The 15894-nt window shown below is 50.5% G+C and overlaps 1 protein-coding gene across 1 annotated transcript in view; it reads left to right on the top strand.

The window, feature by feature from the left end:
• Positions 1–727: 727 nt before the first annotated feature.
• Positions 728–15894, top strand: part of ITPKB (inositol-trisphosphate 3-kinase B) — a 68360-nt gene continuing 53193 nt past the window's right edge. Inside the window, exons 1-2 of the mRNA XM_057400034.1 lie at positions 728–908; positions 2194–3277. Coding sequence (XP_057256017.1) covers positions 2357–3277 — 921 coding nt within the window. The 5' untranslated portion in view covers positions 728–908; positions 2194–2356. The remainder of the gene's footprint in view (positions 909–2193; positions 3278–15894) is intronic.

The raw sequence follows: 15894 nt of genomic DNA, 5'->3' as shown, positions 1-15894 counted from the left end.
CGAGAGGATGTGCCTACAGCGCTGGTGTTTGGCGTCTGGAGCTGTGGGGGTCATCTCACTGCCACGGGACGCGCTCACCCGAAGCCGTGCCGCCGGGCAGGGGGTGCTTTGCACCAGCCTAGCTCGGGTGCGGATGCCCAAGTGCTGAAGAGCAGCAGGTCGAGGGGGACGGTGGCTGTGCCTGGGGAGGGGGATCCGCGCCGAAGGGCTGTGCTGCTCCGTGCCTTCGGGCTGGGCGCCTGCGGCCGCGGAGGCCGCTAGCTCCGCGTTCCGGGGATGCGCGTGGAGCGGGATGCCACGGCGGGATGCGGGAAGGGGGAAGCTGGGGGGATGCCAGGCAGGGGGATACCCCCACCCCGGGACCGGCCGGCGCTGGAAAACAGCTTCGTGTGTCTTTAACCCACAGCGGCCAGCACGCGGCGGCGGTGTGTTTTTTTTTCCTCTCTTAGTTAACAATGGAAACTTTTTTTTTCTCAGTATTTCCCTGCAGCCGAGCGAGCAGAGAGAGAAAAAAAAAAAGAAACTTGTTCCGCTGAGTTCAACCCCAGACAGGCTCACAACTTCCTTCCTGCTCTCCTACCCCCTCCCTCCGCTCTCCTCCTCCTCGCCTCTCCTCTCCTTCTCCTCCTTCTCCTCCTCCTCCTCCACCTCCTCTCTCCGCCTTTCCAGCCGCACAGGGAGCGGGCACCGGGGCCGCGGAGCGGACCTGGCCGGAGCGCGGAGCCACCCGCGCAGTCTCCGCAGCCGCGCGAAGCGGGGGAACCCGGCGTCCCCCGGCCCGTTCGCTGCCGCGCAGGGGGAGGAAGCCCGGCTGGACCCGCGGAACGAGTCCCGCGCCCGCGGAGATGGGTCCCGCTGCGCCCCGCGGCCGGCGGCGGCACTGAGGGAGGCGCGGATCCTGCCCCCAGGTAAGCGGCTTGGGACACACACACTGGACGGGGACGTGGCCGACCCCTCGGCCGGGGCACCCTCGAGCTGCCGCCCCGGGGAGGAAGGGACGAGGTGGGGCCCTGGCGGAGGGGCAGGGGGGTGCCCCGGGGCCGAGCGGGCTGTCCCGCACCCGGTATATGGCTGAGGAGCTTGTGCTGGTGCTCGCTTAGCTGAGAGCGTTGCAGTGCCGGGGATCACTGCAGAGAGTGGGTGTCCGCGCTGCCCGGGCTCTGCTGAGCCGCACGCTGCCTCCCAGCAGTGCCTGGAGGGATGGGGAGCCTTTAGTCACTGCGGACTGTGCTTGGACCTGTGGGCATTTACCTGCAAGGAGGCGCACGGGGAGGCACAGGGCTACCCCTGACAGCATCACACACATGTGCTGCCAGAGACGTGTACACCCATAGCCAGAGTTAGCACACGTGTGTAAACATGCCTGCACACTCATGTAGCCAGCGTGTTTGTGTACACCTTGTAAGTTCCCATGCCCCAGCATGGGATGGGGATTGCAGCTCCAGTGGCACATGGAGCAGACGGGCATGAAGGAAGGTATACTGAAGTGCAGAGGGCACAGAGAGCCACCTACAGAAGTCAAGTCTCTCACACGCTTACACACACAAAACAGAGCAGACACCACCACGCATCTCTTTGTGGGGTCTGGCTGTGACTTAGAGGCGTGTGCAGTAAAGGCAGATGAGCACAGGGGAGGCATGTATAGACAGGGAATGCGTGAAGATATGCAAAGCCGTGTGTGTTGTTGCACATGGTAGGTTATGGCAGTGGTGGAGACGTGGTCCCACACCACAGAAAACTGCAAGCAGTGTGTCACTGAACAGAAATCCATGCTGGAGACTTGATTTCGGTCATAGGGGACAAACCAGAAGGTGGCAAATTGGAGCTGTTTGGAGTATTTCCCTTCTTTCAGCTCACACCAGTTGACCATAACTCCCAAATTCTGTTGCGGGAACAGCTGCTGACTGTATGTCCTCTCAGACACTGGTGCTGCAGCTGCCTCCGCTGGCAGGGAAGGCAGGAAAAGGGGGAAACAGCCCTAGACTTGATTTCCCCTTGGCTCAGACCCTTGTGATGACCAGGCTGGGCCATGTTCCCAGGGGTGGCACACTGGGGATGCAGGAAGGTGTGTGCAGGGATAGGAGGAGGCACTCAGGAAGGGAAGAGTCTGGCCAGCTGTGTGCACAGCTGGAGGGTGAGCTTAAGGGGGAGTGCAGAGCTGTTCTCACCACTTGCCTCTTTCTCCTTCTCCAGCCATCGCATTTTATGGAGCTGCAGGCCGGGGCCAGCCCAGCTCCCTTGCTTCTTCCCAGTGATGCTGCTGGTCCCAGTGTGGAGAGACCCTGGGCAGCCCCGCGGAGCCTGAGTGCCGAGGAGGCAGCGGCAGCGGCCCCCCTGTGCGCCCCGGCTGACTACTATGGCTGTGTACTGCTATGCACTCAATAGCTTGGTGATGATGAATAGCAACAGCCAGGTGACGAGCAGCAGGAGCAAGACGCCGCCTCCTCCAGGACAAGTGCTGCCCAGGGGCCTGGAGACACCCGGCAGCTGCCGTCCACTCCCTGTCTTCAGCCCGGCCCCTGTGCTACCCCGCTCCCCACATCGTGGACCCGCTTTCCTCTTCCCACCCCTTGAAGAGCCTGTGCAGCCGCCGGGCAGCCCCAGGGGACGGCGTGGCAGCCGGGGCGAGGAGGGGCAGCCAGGACCCCCCATGGCACGGCAACTTCAGCGGGAGCTGCACAATGTTCAAGTGAACCAGAAAGTGGGGCTCTTTGAGGCACAAATCCAAGCGCACAGCTCTGCTGCCCAGCCGCCACGAAGCCCACAGCCAGCTCGATCCCGACCTGCCAGCCCCACGGTGCCAATGGTGGGACTTGGAAGTGGATCCCAGCCACAAGCTTATGAGAAAAGTGAGGCCCCTGATGTTGGTGGCGTGCAAGTCTGGCCAAGCGCTGCAGAGCCCTCGGGGAGTTCAGTGGTGATGGTGGTTCCGACTGTAGGGCTGGCGGTGGGCAGCAGCCCCCTGGGGCCATCAGGGTCTGCACCACAGCAAGACGAGGTGGTGGTGGCCCCTACAGGACATGAGGGCCAGTGCCCAGCCATCAGCGGGAGCATCCCCGCTGTCATTGTCACGGACCTGGGGGGCCCGGAGGAGGAGGCGGGCGCCGTGCCCCCCAGCAGCCTGCCCGTCCGGAAGCTGTCGTCGTCCTCAGCCTCTTCCACAGGCTTCTCCTCATCCTGGGAGGAGTCCGAGGAGGACATCTCCAGCGACCCTGAGCGCACCCTGGACCAGACACCAGCCTTCCTGCAGACCCTGGACCAGCAGAAGCCCCGAGTGGTGAGTCTTGCACCAGCACTGGGGAGGTGGGGTGAGGGCTGACAGCATTCTTGCTCGTAAGGCATTGCTGCAGAGGGAGGGCAGAGGTCTGTCAAAGCAGAGGTCTGCAGAGAAACTTTCCGTTTGCTTAGCGGCATTTGCTTTCCCTTACATGAAAAACTGATCCCTGTTCCCAGTCTGAAAATCCCCTGCATGCAGGAGAGAGGATCAGGACCCATCCCACTGTGCACGGTCCTTGCAAGGCTTCCCTGGTGCTGCACGCTGCCTGCTGGTGTGCTTAATATACACCCAGTAATGCAGCCTTCTGCTGACATGTGGTTAGGAGCCTCAGCTTTTCCTCAGCACAGCTTCCCTGGGTGCTGGAGGTTTCCCATGATTTACATGAGCCTAAGGGAGAATATATTTCCTCCTCGGAGTCAAAATTGTGTGGGCCAACTGTCTGTTGAAGTTTATTCTGATGCCCATCACCATAGTGTCTGTGTGCCTTTCACATGGAAGCAAAAATCACTAGAATTTCTGGTAATTCCCCTTTTGAAGAACACCTTTTGCTTGTGGGGTATGTTATATTTTAGGTAAGCATATTTTTATTTGGTATTTACATCAAGTTCATTTGTTTCTGGATCTTTGTGGTGGGGCTGGCTCAGAGGCGTCAGGTGAGAGAAAGCAGCAGTGCTGTATCACCCTTAAAGCAGAAAGGTCTCCTCGGGGAGGAGGGCTTTGATGTGCTTCCCAAAGGCAGACACTCCTGGGATTTCTTGCGTCACCTGGGCAGTTTATTCCACTTCTGAATGCTCTGCACAGAGCATGCTCTGCCCCATTTATCCAGAGGGCTTTGAACCACTGTGCCCCACTGCAGGCTGCGCATCACCAGGCTCTCCCCCCAGCACATGGGCTCTCCCATCCCCTGGCTGTGAGATGTTACGTTGATTTGAGATCAGCTGTGGAGCCTCACACTGACAGCCCCTGAAAAATGCAGGATAACCCACTGGTTCCTTAATTTTGGAGTCTGATAAAGGCCCAGCAACTTTCAGTGGTGTGCTTCAATATGTTTAACTTCCCACAGACACATGACAGTGAAACTCTTGCTAAGGTCAGTGACATGAGGAAGACCAGAGCAGGGAAACATCTAAGTGAAGGTATCCAACTTGTGAAGGACTGACTGTGGTTTGTAAAACACACAGCAGGCTGAATTACATATTTTTGCTTTCCTACTTGTTTTGTCGTGTTCCAAGATCTCAGCCCTGCTCAGGATGGAGAAGCAGTCGAGTAAAAGCACACTTAATGAAGTTACAAGCCTGTGGCTCATCATCTCTGCAGACAGTTTTGTATCTTGGGGCTCTTGACTGATGAATCAGCTTGCTCCCTTTGGGAGCTGCTACAATCACTCTGCTGATTAAATTCTGCTGGTTTTGTGTGCATGAGCTGTAGTAATCTCTGCTCTATTCTCCATACTAATGACTGTTCCTACTGCCAGATCCCACTCACTGATTTGCTGCTGAAAACAGTTCGCTGATGGGCAAAATCATGCCTGACACTCTTGTGGAAAGCTTCCTGGAGCCTGAAGCTGACTCTGCACAGCCTCCCATGGCCCCCAGTGAGCTCAGCCAGGCTGTTGACTCGGCAGTGAACAGGCAAGGCTTGCTTTTATTGTCCAGAGGCCTGGATCAGAGCTAGCTCAGATCAGGTCTAAGATCTCCTGGGCTCAGTGGGATTACTCCAAGCTAGATGAGATGAAGATGTGGTCAAAATATGTTAGGCAGCCTAAGGAGGTGCGCTTGGTTTTGTGTTTCAGTGCTGGAGTCCTCTCAGCAGGAGCAGCTGGGCTCATTTACAGTGATACTTTCTGCTGGGCTCCACAGGTCCCATGCAGGGCTGATCACTGCCTTTGGCAGGTTATAGTGAACTTCTCAGCAGGATTGTGTGCCAGTGCCCAGTAATTCAAAGCTGATTCATATACATAACACCCAACTTTGTGTACCGGTTGGCAGCATCTTCTAAATCCATAAAGACAGCAGAAGGCAGCTACTGAAGCAGTCTCAGGTTGCACACTCATTTGTTTTCATGAGCTCTCTATTTCCTTTTAACAACGCACAGGGTCTGGAAATGAGTTGTGTAATGAGGGAGAATGTGTGAGAAGCTCTCTCTGCAACTCATATTTTTCCATCAAAATAGATCCTGAGAGACCTCAACTGACAGAAACCAACATCATGGCTGGGTTGAGTAGATAAACGCTTGGCGGGTAGAGAGCCCTGCCTCTCTGCACTGGGTGGTGCTGGCACAGGGGATGGCTGTCATACCTGGAGGAGACGTAATGACAAGCGGCAGGAAGGCAGTTCTTGCTGCAGATATGGTCTGTGCTGCATATCTCATATAGCATGCTTACAGGTTTGATAAACAGCAGGCTGGCTTCTGCCCTTCCTTTCTGGAGGCCGTCTGGCTAAGCAAATCTGTTAGGGATGTCCGGCTGTCTATTGTAGTTCCTTCTGGCATCCCCGGGAAGCGGGCAGATCCCTCCGGCTGGCACGGACTCATCCTCCATTTGTTCTGCAGGTAGTAAACTTCACTTGTGGTTGGGTTTGCAAATTGGCCAGTTAGAAAATGATGTTGCCTAGCAAAAGGGAGGGAGGTTTTGTGGCCAGTTTTTTTGGACACCGTGACCTGGACCAGCTCTGTGGCTGATACGGGCTCTGCCTTTGTTTATTGAAATGGTTTACTCAGTGCATTGCCTGTCCCTGGAGTGCACTAGTGCCCAGTGGACTGTGCAGCACTGGGAAACGGTGACCCTGCCATGATTACAGCAGGCTTGTGAAGTGCAGTGACAGTAAGAGCAATCTGACATTTTGCTGTTGTCTAATTGCAAATCCACTTAAGGTCTGAGTAAACCTCCATGTAAGGCCTTTTGCAGGTGTGGCTTTCCCCCGGCTGTGGGCTGCTGCTGGAGAAACCCCACACTTGTTTATTGACGCTTGCAAGGTTTCAAAGACACTTGAGCCCATGACACTTCTCAGGCTGTGTGGGAGGGGTGGCCTGTCCAGGCAGAACATTGGGATGGGACATTGTGGTTTGACAGTGCTGCCAAGCAGCGCTCACTGCATGCCCCCTGTGACAGAGACACGGGCAGTTTGGGGAAGAAGCGAGTGTCTCCACTCACCCACCTCCCAAGCCATGAACAAGTGGCTGTTGGGAGATGCCTCTCTCCATCTTGGCACATCTCATGCCGAGGGAAGACTTCTCCCCTCCTGCTGGTCACACAGGTTGGGTATATAGGGGAGTGAGAAGGTGCTACCCTGTCTTAGGCTCCAAGTGGCGCAGGTAGCCCAAGGCAGCAGCCCTGCTACTAAAAGGGGGATTTACAACCTAAATAAGCCCCGTTCTAGCTGTGACTCCCATTGACTTCAGTGGGAAAATACAAGTCTATGAGTTTTGCTGTGGCTGGGGAACCCTGTTTGCTCCTTCCAAGGGAGAGCTGATAGAGCAAGGTGTACTTAGCAGCGGGAGGCTTGGCTTGGAAGCTGGCTGTGCTCCTTAAGCAAAAGATATTCCAGTGCTGGTCATTACAATGAGTTGTTCTCATCCTAAATCCCGTGGTTTGTCAACTCCTCAGCAGCTACAGACAAAGCAACAGGCACGTGGGGGAAAGGCAGAAATTGTGCAAGTGTGTACTATAGAAAAATGATATGTCAAGAGGAAAAAAAGCCACACTTCTGGAAAAACAGTGCAAGACAGTGCAGTGTTCCTCTTCCTGGCTTTCCCACAGCCGCTGTGGAAACACAAGGACATACGACAGAATAGTAATCAGGCGACTCTGGGTACATTGTGAAACCTCTGCTGCTTTCAACAGGCAGAGCAGCTTGCTCAGAGTAAGAGGCTTCCATTAACCTGTGCAAAATGGCAAGAGCCTTTGGAAAAAGCTAATGGCGTTGCTGCTGACAGGCGATTTTTTTAATTGATTTATTTGTTTGACTCACAATGGCTGTAACGCATTTCTGAAAGGAGCCGAGTTCAAAAGGGGTTAGTGTCAGCCAAGGGCCTGTGGGACCCTTGCTTGTTTCTCTTTGACATGATCCAAGGCATAAGCTGACAACAGTGCTCCTGATTTGTTCCTATAAAAATCGGTCAAATGAAATACACTTTCATTCCCTTTCCTAGCTGTCACCGTGATCAGGAAGTCTCTGTAATAGAAACCCTGACCACATGGCTATGCTGATGCATGCAAGCCCCGTGAATGTATATCTTTATGCTGACTGTGTTTATGTAGTTTACTCCTTCCTCCCACCATATTTGTCTTAAATGCTACTAAGCTTATGAGCTTGTGAGTGGTACCACCAAATTAGTATTAGTATAATGTCTAGCGCATTAGGGCCCTGCTTGCTCCCTCTGAAGAGCAACTATTACTCTACTAATGCATATCATTGATCAGGAAAGGTGCTTAGCACACGGGGTAAGCTGCCAGAGGATGGAGCCTCCTTCAGCCCTACTGTGGGAAGACTATGGGGAAGAGGAGAATGAGGTGAATACCCCTGTGTTTCCACTGTCAGAGCACCACACTCAGCAGACTGACAGAACAGTGTCTTTTGTCTGCTGGGATGAGATCAAGAGCCCCTGGTGCCCAAAGGGCTGGGCAGAGCTTCAGGCTTCTTGCAGATGGAGGCTGAGCACTCCAGGGAGTTCACAAAGCACCATTCTCTATTTGGTAGCATATCTCCTACCTACTCATGTGGCCTTCTTGGGAAATAAGCAGCTTTTTTATGAGCTCCCACCCACAGAGGCTAAGGGAAGATGCTGCCATTACCCAAAGAGAGACATACGGTGCTATTTCAAGTCCATTTTCAGCAGCACTTTGAAGCTCATTGGGAAGGGTTTCTTCTGTGCTCACATTCTCCATGATTGACAGCACAGGAATTACATGGCACGTAGCAGATCTTTCTCACAGAGGGACCTACTTGCTAGCACAGCTGCTGTCTCTTGAGTATTTTGTTTCTCAAGCAATTTCACACTGACAGCATTCATAAAAAGTGGGAAGAAGAGCCCAAAGCATTTCTGAGGTGCAGGAAGAACAAACATTAAGCCCATCACCCAAACATCCAGGTTTCCTCCCTTTCTGATGGGAATTGCAGGATGTCAGGAGCTTGTCTAGTTGGACCTTTCAGGTGTTAAGCTGAACATCTGCAGAATGAAGATCCTGGATCAGTGGAAACCTTACAGTTTGTCTTTACCTTGCAATGACAAAACCCAATCAAAGCAGAGTCAGCACCTGCCTCATGTTTTCCATATTATTTCTATAATGTATTAGGACAGATTTGCATGTGAAGAAAATATTAGCACAGCACTGAGCTCTCGCATGCCATGCAATGACTGAGAGCCAGTGCTGAGCTCATGTTTTCTTTATATGTAAATCTAACTCACTAGAGAAATAATGGCAGCTATGTGTGATGTTAAATGTCACTTCAGCTAAGATTAGCCTTCTGTAATGGTTAGAGATTATTTTGTTTATACCAGTAGGTAAATTTGTGCAGTAAATTTGTTCTGCTTTCTTCCAGTGAAGCCCAGCCAAGCTTTCTAAGAAAGATATGTTAATATTTAACAGACAGTGAAAACTAAATGTTAACATTTTCAAATCTCTGAGTAACTTTGCAGCCTAATCTCTTACTCTCAAACGTGACTTTTTGGGCAGTAGGTCATTTGAAATGGCCCTTTTATGGAATTCATCTTGCTTAGATGTCAGCCAAGGGCTGACATGTCTCCTCGGAATAAGTCTCACCTTTGATGCGATCTTGAGGACTACTCCAGAAGTGTGCTTAAGACAGAGGAATCTGTTTCTAAAGTCTTCATGGATGTCTTCTATAAACTTTATCAGCATTTCATTCTTATCCATGCCTATAAAAAACCAGGTCATGCATAACCTGCACAACAGCTGCAAGTGGTTTAGGAAGCTGCTGCAGTCTGAGTTCTGCCAGCTTCAAAAGCCTCTGATTTGGCTAATTTTAAATCGGTGCTCAGGCAGCAAAACATGTGATCTGCTCTGTAACAGGGATGATCACCCAGCAGTGCCTTTTAGCATGAGCTGGTATCTGTTCAGAAGCTCAGGGTCTCCAGCGGCAAGCTTCAGCCTGAGTGTGTGTGCCATGAACGCACCCTGAATCGGTGGAAGCTTTTGGAAGATGTAGACTGCAGCTTCATCTTTCCCAGCCACGGTGGGAGTTCATCACCACAGCCTGCATGCCTGTGGAGATCCTCACTGCCACAGTCAGAAGCAGTTGCATTGACTGAGCGCTGGTGTTTTCTGACCTTACTTTCTAAGAGGTAGGCAGTACTGGAGTCTGAAGCTGCTGTAAGCTGCTAAGACCTGTACTAGCCTCTTCCCTCTCACAATATTCTTTTCAATGTGATCATACAATTCAGCTATGCGAAGAAAGAAGTGTGATTTTTATAGTAAAGAACATTCTTTTCATTAATGATGTAGAAAAAGAGCCCAGAAGAAGGAATTCAATTCTTCCTTTCAGATCTAAGATTTATTGCTAGCCAAAACACAAGGATTGCTTTTGAAAGGAGATCTAGGGGGTAAACCAACAAGTGCTCAGCGCTTACAGCTTCTTCTTTTAAGCAGTACAGTGTATTATCTGATCAGTGGTACACAACAGGAACTGCACTAGTATTCAGCACTGTTGTGGTTTTAAGTAATAGTAAAACATCCCTCACCTCCCTGAAAGACGTATATGGGCTCTGGAGTAATGTACTGATGGACATTTTAATGGGTTTCATTCAAAGGGCAGAATCAGATTGTCTCAATTGCTTGAGTCACACATTTGCTTTTGCAGGGAGATCAGCACCCACAGTTGCTGTGGTGTGGACCTTGTTGAATTGATGTGAGTTTTGCCTAGGGTTCATCTTTGGATTCTGGGCTTTCATCCTGGACTTTTAAGTCTTGTATTTGAGGTTTTGGAAAATAGTGGTCTTGGACTGTGTGAAACAGGTCTCAGTCTTGCAGTCTTCACTGCCACAGAACTCCATACAGCTGGAATGCTTTGGGCTTTGCCTGAATGAAGACCAATGTGTCAATACCAGGAATAACCAGCACGACGTCTTGGTGTAGGATGGCTGTGCCAGGGAGCAGGCCCAGCCCTCTGCCCCCATTAGTGTGTGCAGAAGAGGACAGCACAAACACAGCTCCGAGTGGAAGTTACCAGAGGGCTAAACAATGGTAGCACCTACCTTCAGCATCACCTCTCTCTCCTCCCCCTTCACTTCCTGTCCCTTTGCCCTTGCTTGGGCAATTCATCTGCAGCAAGATAGAATCAAAGAACCCTCTTCCTTTGCTAAACAATTTGCTCCTTTTGTTAGGGTCAGATAAAATGCTGATAAAAGCTATTGTAGCTCTGCTGAAGCCAGCAGGAGCATGCTGCAGATTCGGTCCTTGATCGTTTTGCACCTTGCTCCCCCCTGCATGTATCCAGTTACATCTCAAGGTAAATCCAACATTATACTGAATTAATGGACCAGAGACATGGTCCCCATGGGGGTTTTGCCTGTTGGTAGGTGCAGTGCCACAGAGCTTCGGGGTCAGGAGTTCTATAAGTGGAAGGATCTGCAGGGTGACTTCTTGGAAAGTGCATTTTAGGGTTGGATGTTTGTTTTCTTGTTCCTCACTAAACAATCTCCGGTCCCTGCTGCTCGGGAAAAGGGCAGAGCAGAGCCTGGCCTCCAGCTCACCGCTGAGCCCTGTTTGCTGCAGCTGCACTTTGAGAAGGCATTTTGGGGAAGCGTAGGAATTGCTTTTGTCCCGTTGAGCTAACATTTTCATTGAATGGGTATTTAAATGCAGTGGTGGAGGGAGTCCTCAAAAGAGAGAAGATGGGGTGCCAAGGAAGGGCAGGGCTGAGGGGGAGGTGAGCAGGCTCCTTCTCACCATGTGGGCCATAGGAATTGCTCTGCTGGCAGCCACAAGCCCTGTTGGATGTCCAGGGGCATCCTCCCACTGCAAGCAAGGTACAGAGCAACTGGGGGAGAATTAGCAACACGTCCAATTGTAATAAGGTTGCTATTATGGGTAATATATATTTAATGCTCTGCAGGGACCATTCAAACTTGCATCTGTAGGAAGGGGAAAAAAGTCAGGTTTGCTTTTTTGGCAGCCTGCAGATCAGAGAGTCCAATCTGCAGTCACTCTTGGTATGTTTTATGTGGGTGGGTTTTGTTAAGCCACAGGCAAAGTTATTGCACCCCTAGGCTACTCACATTAAATGCTCCTCCAATTTTAGCAACATTCTTTCCAGGCTCAGCTACATTTGTTTTTATCTTCTCTATGGCAATTGATGATCTAAGTCTAAAATGTATAACTCCACAGGATCTCCTGTTATATATTTCTTCCACAGCTGTAGCTGAATCAGGACAGTATAATCCAATGACATGTTGTAATGCCTACAGTTTTCTTTAATACATTCCAGATTATAGGAGTCAACAAAGTTTACATATCCAAAGTAATAAGTTTACACAATAATTTACAAATCCCAAACCAGGATTATATCTTGGAAGTGTTCGGGTTTTTTTTTCTCCTATTTTCTCTGGTCTGGTTAAAGTCTGTTTGTTGGAAACTCAATGGGACAGATAAAAGATGCTGAGACAAACAACTTAATCCCCTAATAATGTCAAGTGGAAAATCCAGCAACGGATTGGCAAGGAACTCAAGTGACAACTCCAAAGTGGCCCTTACTGAGGACTACAGAACTAGTTAAAAGGCTGAGCTTGGGATATAATTAGAGATGAGACTGAATCAGTGCCCATAGGTTCAAACATTTCTTTGAACTCTGAAATGGAGCCCAATTCCGTTTTATTTTTTAATCCATGCCTGCATAGCGTCATCTTAGCTCCATTGAGGCCAGTTCAGCATCACCTCGTACCTTGTGCTGTCCTCAGTCCCCACACAAAGTGGCCATGAAAGGCTCCTGGGTGGTATTTCCACGTTTGGGTGCTGTTGCAGATGGAAGCATGGGATCCTATGCTGCCAGGCAGGTGCCTGTCACGCAGCACCAGGAGAAGGATTGCTGGGCACTGCTTGCTGGCACCACACTGGCCTCCAAGTGCCACCATCTCATCCTGCTCTTTCCAGGGCCTGGCACACACTGCACCCCCATGCAGCAACCCCCATTCCTGCTGCTTAGGGCAGTGTCAGGCTGCCGTTAATGAATACACCTCGAAAGTAAGGCATGTGGTCACAGAAGTAGGAGGCCCTCAGAAATGCAATTGCTGAGCAGCTTCAGAAAGAGCCTGTTAATTATTATCTCCTTGGAGCTGTATTTAGTTAGACAGCCCTTCACCCTGGGGTTTCCTGGTAGGAATGTCTTACCGGGGTGGAGACCAGGGCGTCCAGAAATGAAACAAAGGAAAGAGGTTTTAGAGCTGTGTCTTATCTCTGTCCACCTGAATTACTGTTGTATTTTAACAGAATATATGAAACCCATTGTTTGAAAAAACCATGACGAGTGTCCTCTCCCAGCTCCATTGTTTTAATGTTCTCCTAGGAATTTGTATATAAAATGTTCCCCATCCAGTTTATCTCTCCCTGCTCGACAAATCCTGTGTTTCCTTTCCGTACTTTCAGCAGAGTGGGAACTAACCTTGATCTTTTTGCTCCGCGAACAGGATTGCCTGTTCGGATGTCACATTCCCACCCTCACACACAAACAAGATGTACCACCACTGAAAATAATCTGTGGGAAGCTCATACATTCAAGATGAACTTCTGGAAAAGCAGCTCTGAACTGAACCAGACCCTTGCTCAGGGGACGGAGCGACTAATGTCGTCCAGCTCGCACGGAAACCCCTTTACAGAGCAGGTTAAAACAAATGATCTGAGGCCAGGGCTGTAGCTCAGCTCCTCCACTATTAGCAGCCCCTCATCTACATCTCATCCTGAAGAGAAAGGACTTGGCCTCTCTCCTCAAAGCCCCTTTTCTCTTATATTACCCATGGTTGCTGAAATGGCTTTTTCAAGCCAAGGAAGGCAGCATGGGAGACCAGGTGGTCACAAGTGACCATAATGTTGACCATTTGCTGGGCTGGTAATGAGAGGGAAATGCAGAGGTAGCATGATGCCACTTTGTCTCTTCCTGTCTGTCACTGTACCGTACAGCCCAACCAGCTCTGATATTTGGTCTTGGAGCTTCCGGGCAGCTTAAAGGCAGTTCCAAATCCCAGGCTTGTTCCTGTGGATGGAACCCTTCCCAGAAGGGAGAAATCTCAGAGGAGCCTGTTTAATATAGGCTGATCTCATGCTTGAGCATACACAGGAGTTGACCTTTCAGCACTGAAATAAGAAGTGATGGGGATAGAATAAATCACAGCCTTGAAAGAAAAGCCAAGCAGCTTAAACTTGCACCTCAGGAGAAGGAGTCAAGGTGAGGAGGATGAGAGCTGCAGAGGGCCTGAATGACAGGTTCACAAAGCCATCTTTCAGCAGTGGATTTCGTGGACCTTTGCAGAGCAAGCCTGCAGAGGAAAGGCTATTGAGATGTGAAATTGAGATATAAGTTGATGAGCCCTGGAGGTGAATTTTAGTCAGGTGGGTAGGTTGGAAAGACTCCGTTATCCTGAAAAAATCTGCAAGGCTTACAGATAGGTTGGATGTGAGGACTGAAAAGGATCCAAGTTTTCCACTTGCTAAAAGTTTCAGGGTAGAAGCAAAATACTCCCAAATGAGAGCAGTAACATTACACTCACATTGCAAAGGCATAAATTGTTCTACGAACTGCCAGGCTGCAAAGAACCAAGCCTCTATATTGCATTGCAAGCCTCAGAGCTGTCATATTTCCATTGAAACCAAAGCCAGAATTCCCACAAACTTGATAGGAGGCAGCTCCAAGCCCCCCCCCCCCCCCATGGTACATCCCCTTAACCTTCAGGGCCTGGTGTTGAGTGCAAGGTTTTTCCAAGAGAACCAAAACTCCAAGCACTCCCCTAATATCTGGAAGCCACAGCCCAATGAGGAACTCCCTCTGTGTGGTGCCTTCTGCTAGAGCCTGCTTCCCTGTTCAGCCTCAGGGGAGGCTTTTTCAGGGAGGATCGGGCTGGTCTGTGCCACAGAGCCCATCACTGCCTGGAAAGATGCTGGGGTTTGCCCTCCCAACCCACTCTTCCTTTGGACCATCTGTGTTGTATCCCCAAGGCAGTGGGACCCCCAGCCCCATCCATCAGACCCTGGCAGGACAGAAGATTGTAGGAGCTGGCTGGAGCTGGAGGAACAGTTTTTTGGCAGAGAGGAGCTTTTCCAGCAAATGTCAAGGGGGAGGGGGAGTCAAAATGATTCACAAATTCAAACACATTTTCTGAATAGTTCTGGCCTAGAAAAAAATACAGAGGTGGGGGAAGAGGGAGGGAAGTTAAAAATAGCAATGCGTGTCATTCTGACACTTTCAGAATGAACTGTTTCATTTTGGGAATGGTTTGTTTATGTTTCGCAGGCATTTCAAATGTAGATTTGATTCAAAATGGCATTTTTTCACTTCAGAGTTGACCTCCCTGTTAAAACACGTTGAAAGGAGAAAAGGATTTTTAGAGCTTACGTAACCCGAAATAAAACACCTCCTTTTGCTTTGCCTCCAAATGAACCATTTCAGAGCTTTCCTTCCACAGCCCTACAATTTTAGCTGTGTTCAGCCCAACGTGAACATCTCCTCTCCCCTAGTGTTTTTTTCGGTTGCGCTCGGATACAGACAAATCCATACTCCGTCCAGCTCCCAACCTTAAAGTCTGATGCCATGGAGCAAGCACTTTAATCTGAGGTCAACCACATGTTGCTGTGATTCAGACTGAAACCTGTGGTATCAAATGAATAAGAGCTGTAGGTTTTGTAGATAACTGGCCGCTTCTCCGGAAGATGCAGTGTCGAGCATCAGTTAGAAAAATAACCCGAACTCCTGGGGCCCTGCAATCTGATCTAGAAACCTTCAGCGAAGCCGGAGTGTGCAGACTTTCACTCCCTCCACACTCACACCGCTCTCAGTCAACTGATTCATTAAAGGGAAACGAGCAAACAGCCAGTAATTACTTTGCTGTAACCAAAACGTGCCGCAGAGTTTCCCCCGGCAGAGGGGAAGGGAACACACACGTTTGCTGTATGATGACGTTGTTAAGTTTACTCTCCCCCAGTTTTCTGCCTGTTGTGCCGTTCCCTCGGGGGAAGTGCATCCCTTGGTGTCTGGAGAGGAGCCTTCTTCGCTGAGATTTACCTTTAATGTCTTCTGAGCCCCTTTCCTGTGTGCCTTGGGAGGGCGCGGGCACAAAAGGAGGAGAAAAAAGATACCATGGTGTGGGATGGCAGACTTTGTAGCATCAGTCCCTCCTGGGCAGGGGTCATAGGAAAGACCTCTTCCATTTATGGGAAGACTCTAACGTTTACCTGCAACAGAATCATAGAATCACAGAATAGTTAGGGTTGGAAAGGACCTTAAGATCATCAAGTTCCAACCCCCCTGCCGTGGGCAGGGACACCTCACGCTAAACCGTATCACCCAAGGCTTCGTCCAGCCTGGTCTTGAACACTGCCAGGGATGGAGCATTCACAACTTCCTTGAGCAACCCATTCCAGTGCCTCACCACCCTAACAGGAAAGAACTTCCTCC

This window comes from Pezoporus wallicus, unplaced genomic scaffold, assembly GCF_028554395.1.
Source record: "Pezoporus wallicus isolate ANWC-B61680 ecotype Strahan unplaced genomic scaffold, APGP_CSIRO_Pwel_v1 contig_7339, whole genome shotgun sequence".
Lineage (NCBI taxonomy): Eukaryota > Metazoa > Chordata > Aves > Psittaciformes > Psittacidae > Pezoporus > Pezoporus wallicus.
Note: the sequence above shows the minus strand (reverse complement) of the source record. Positions and strands in the feature narration are given on the sequence as shown.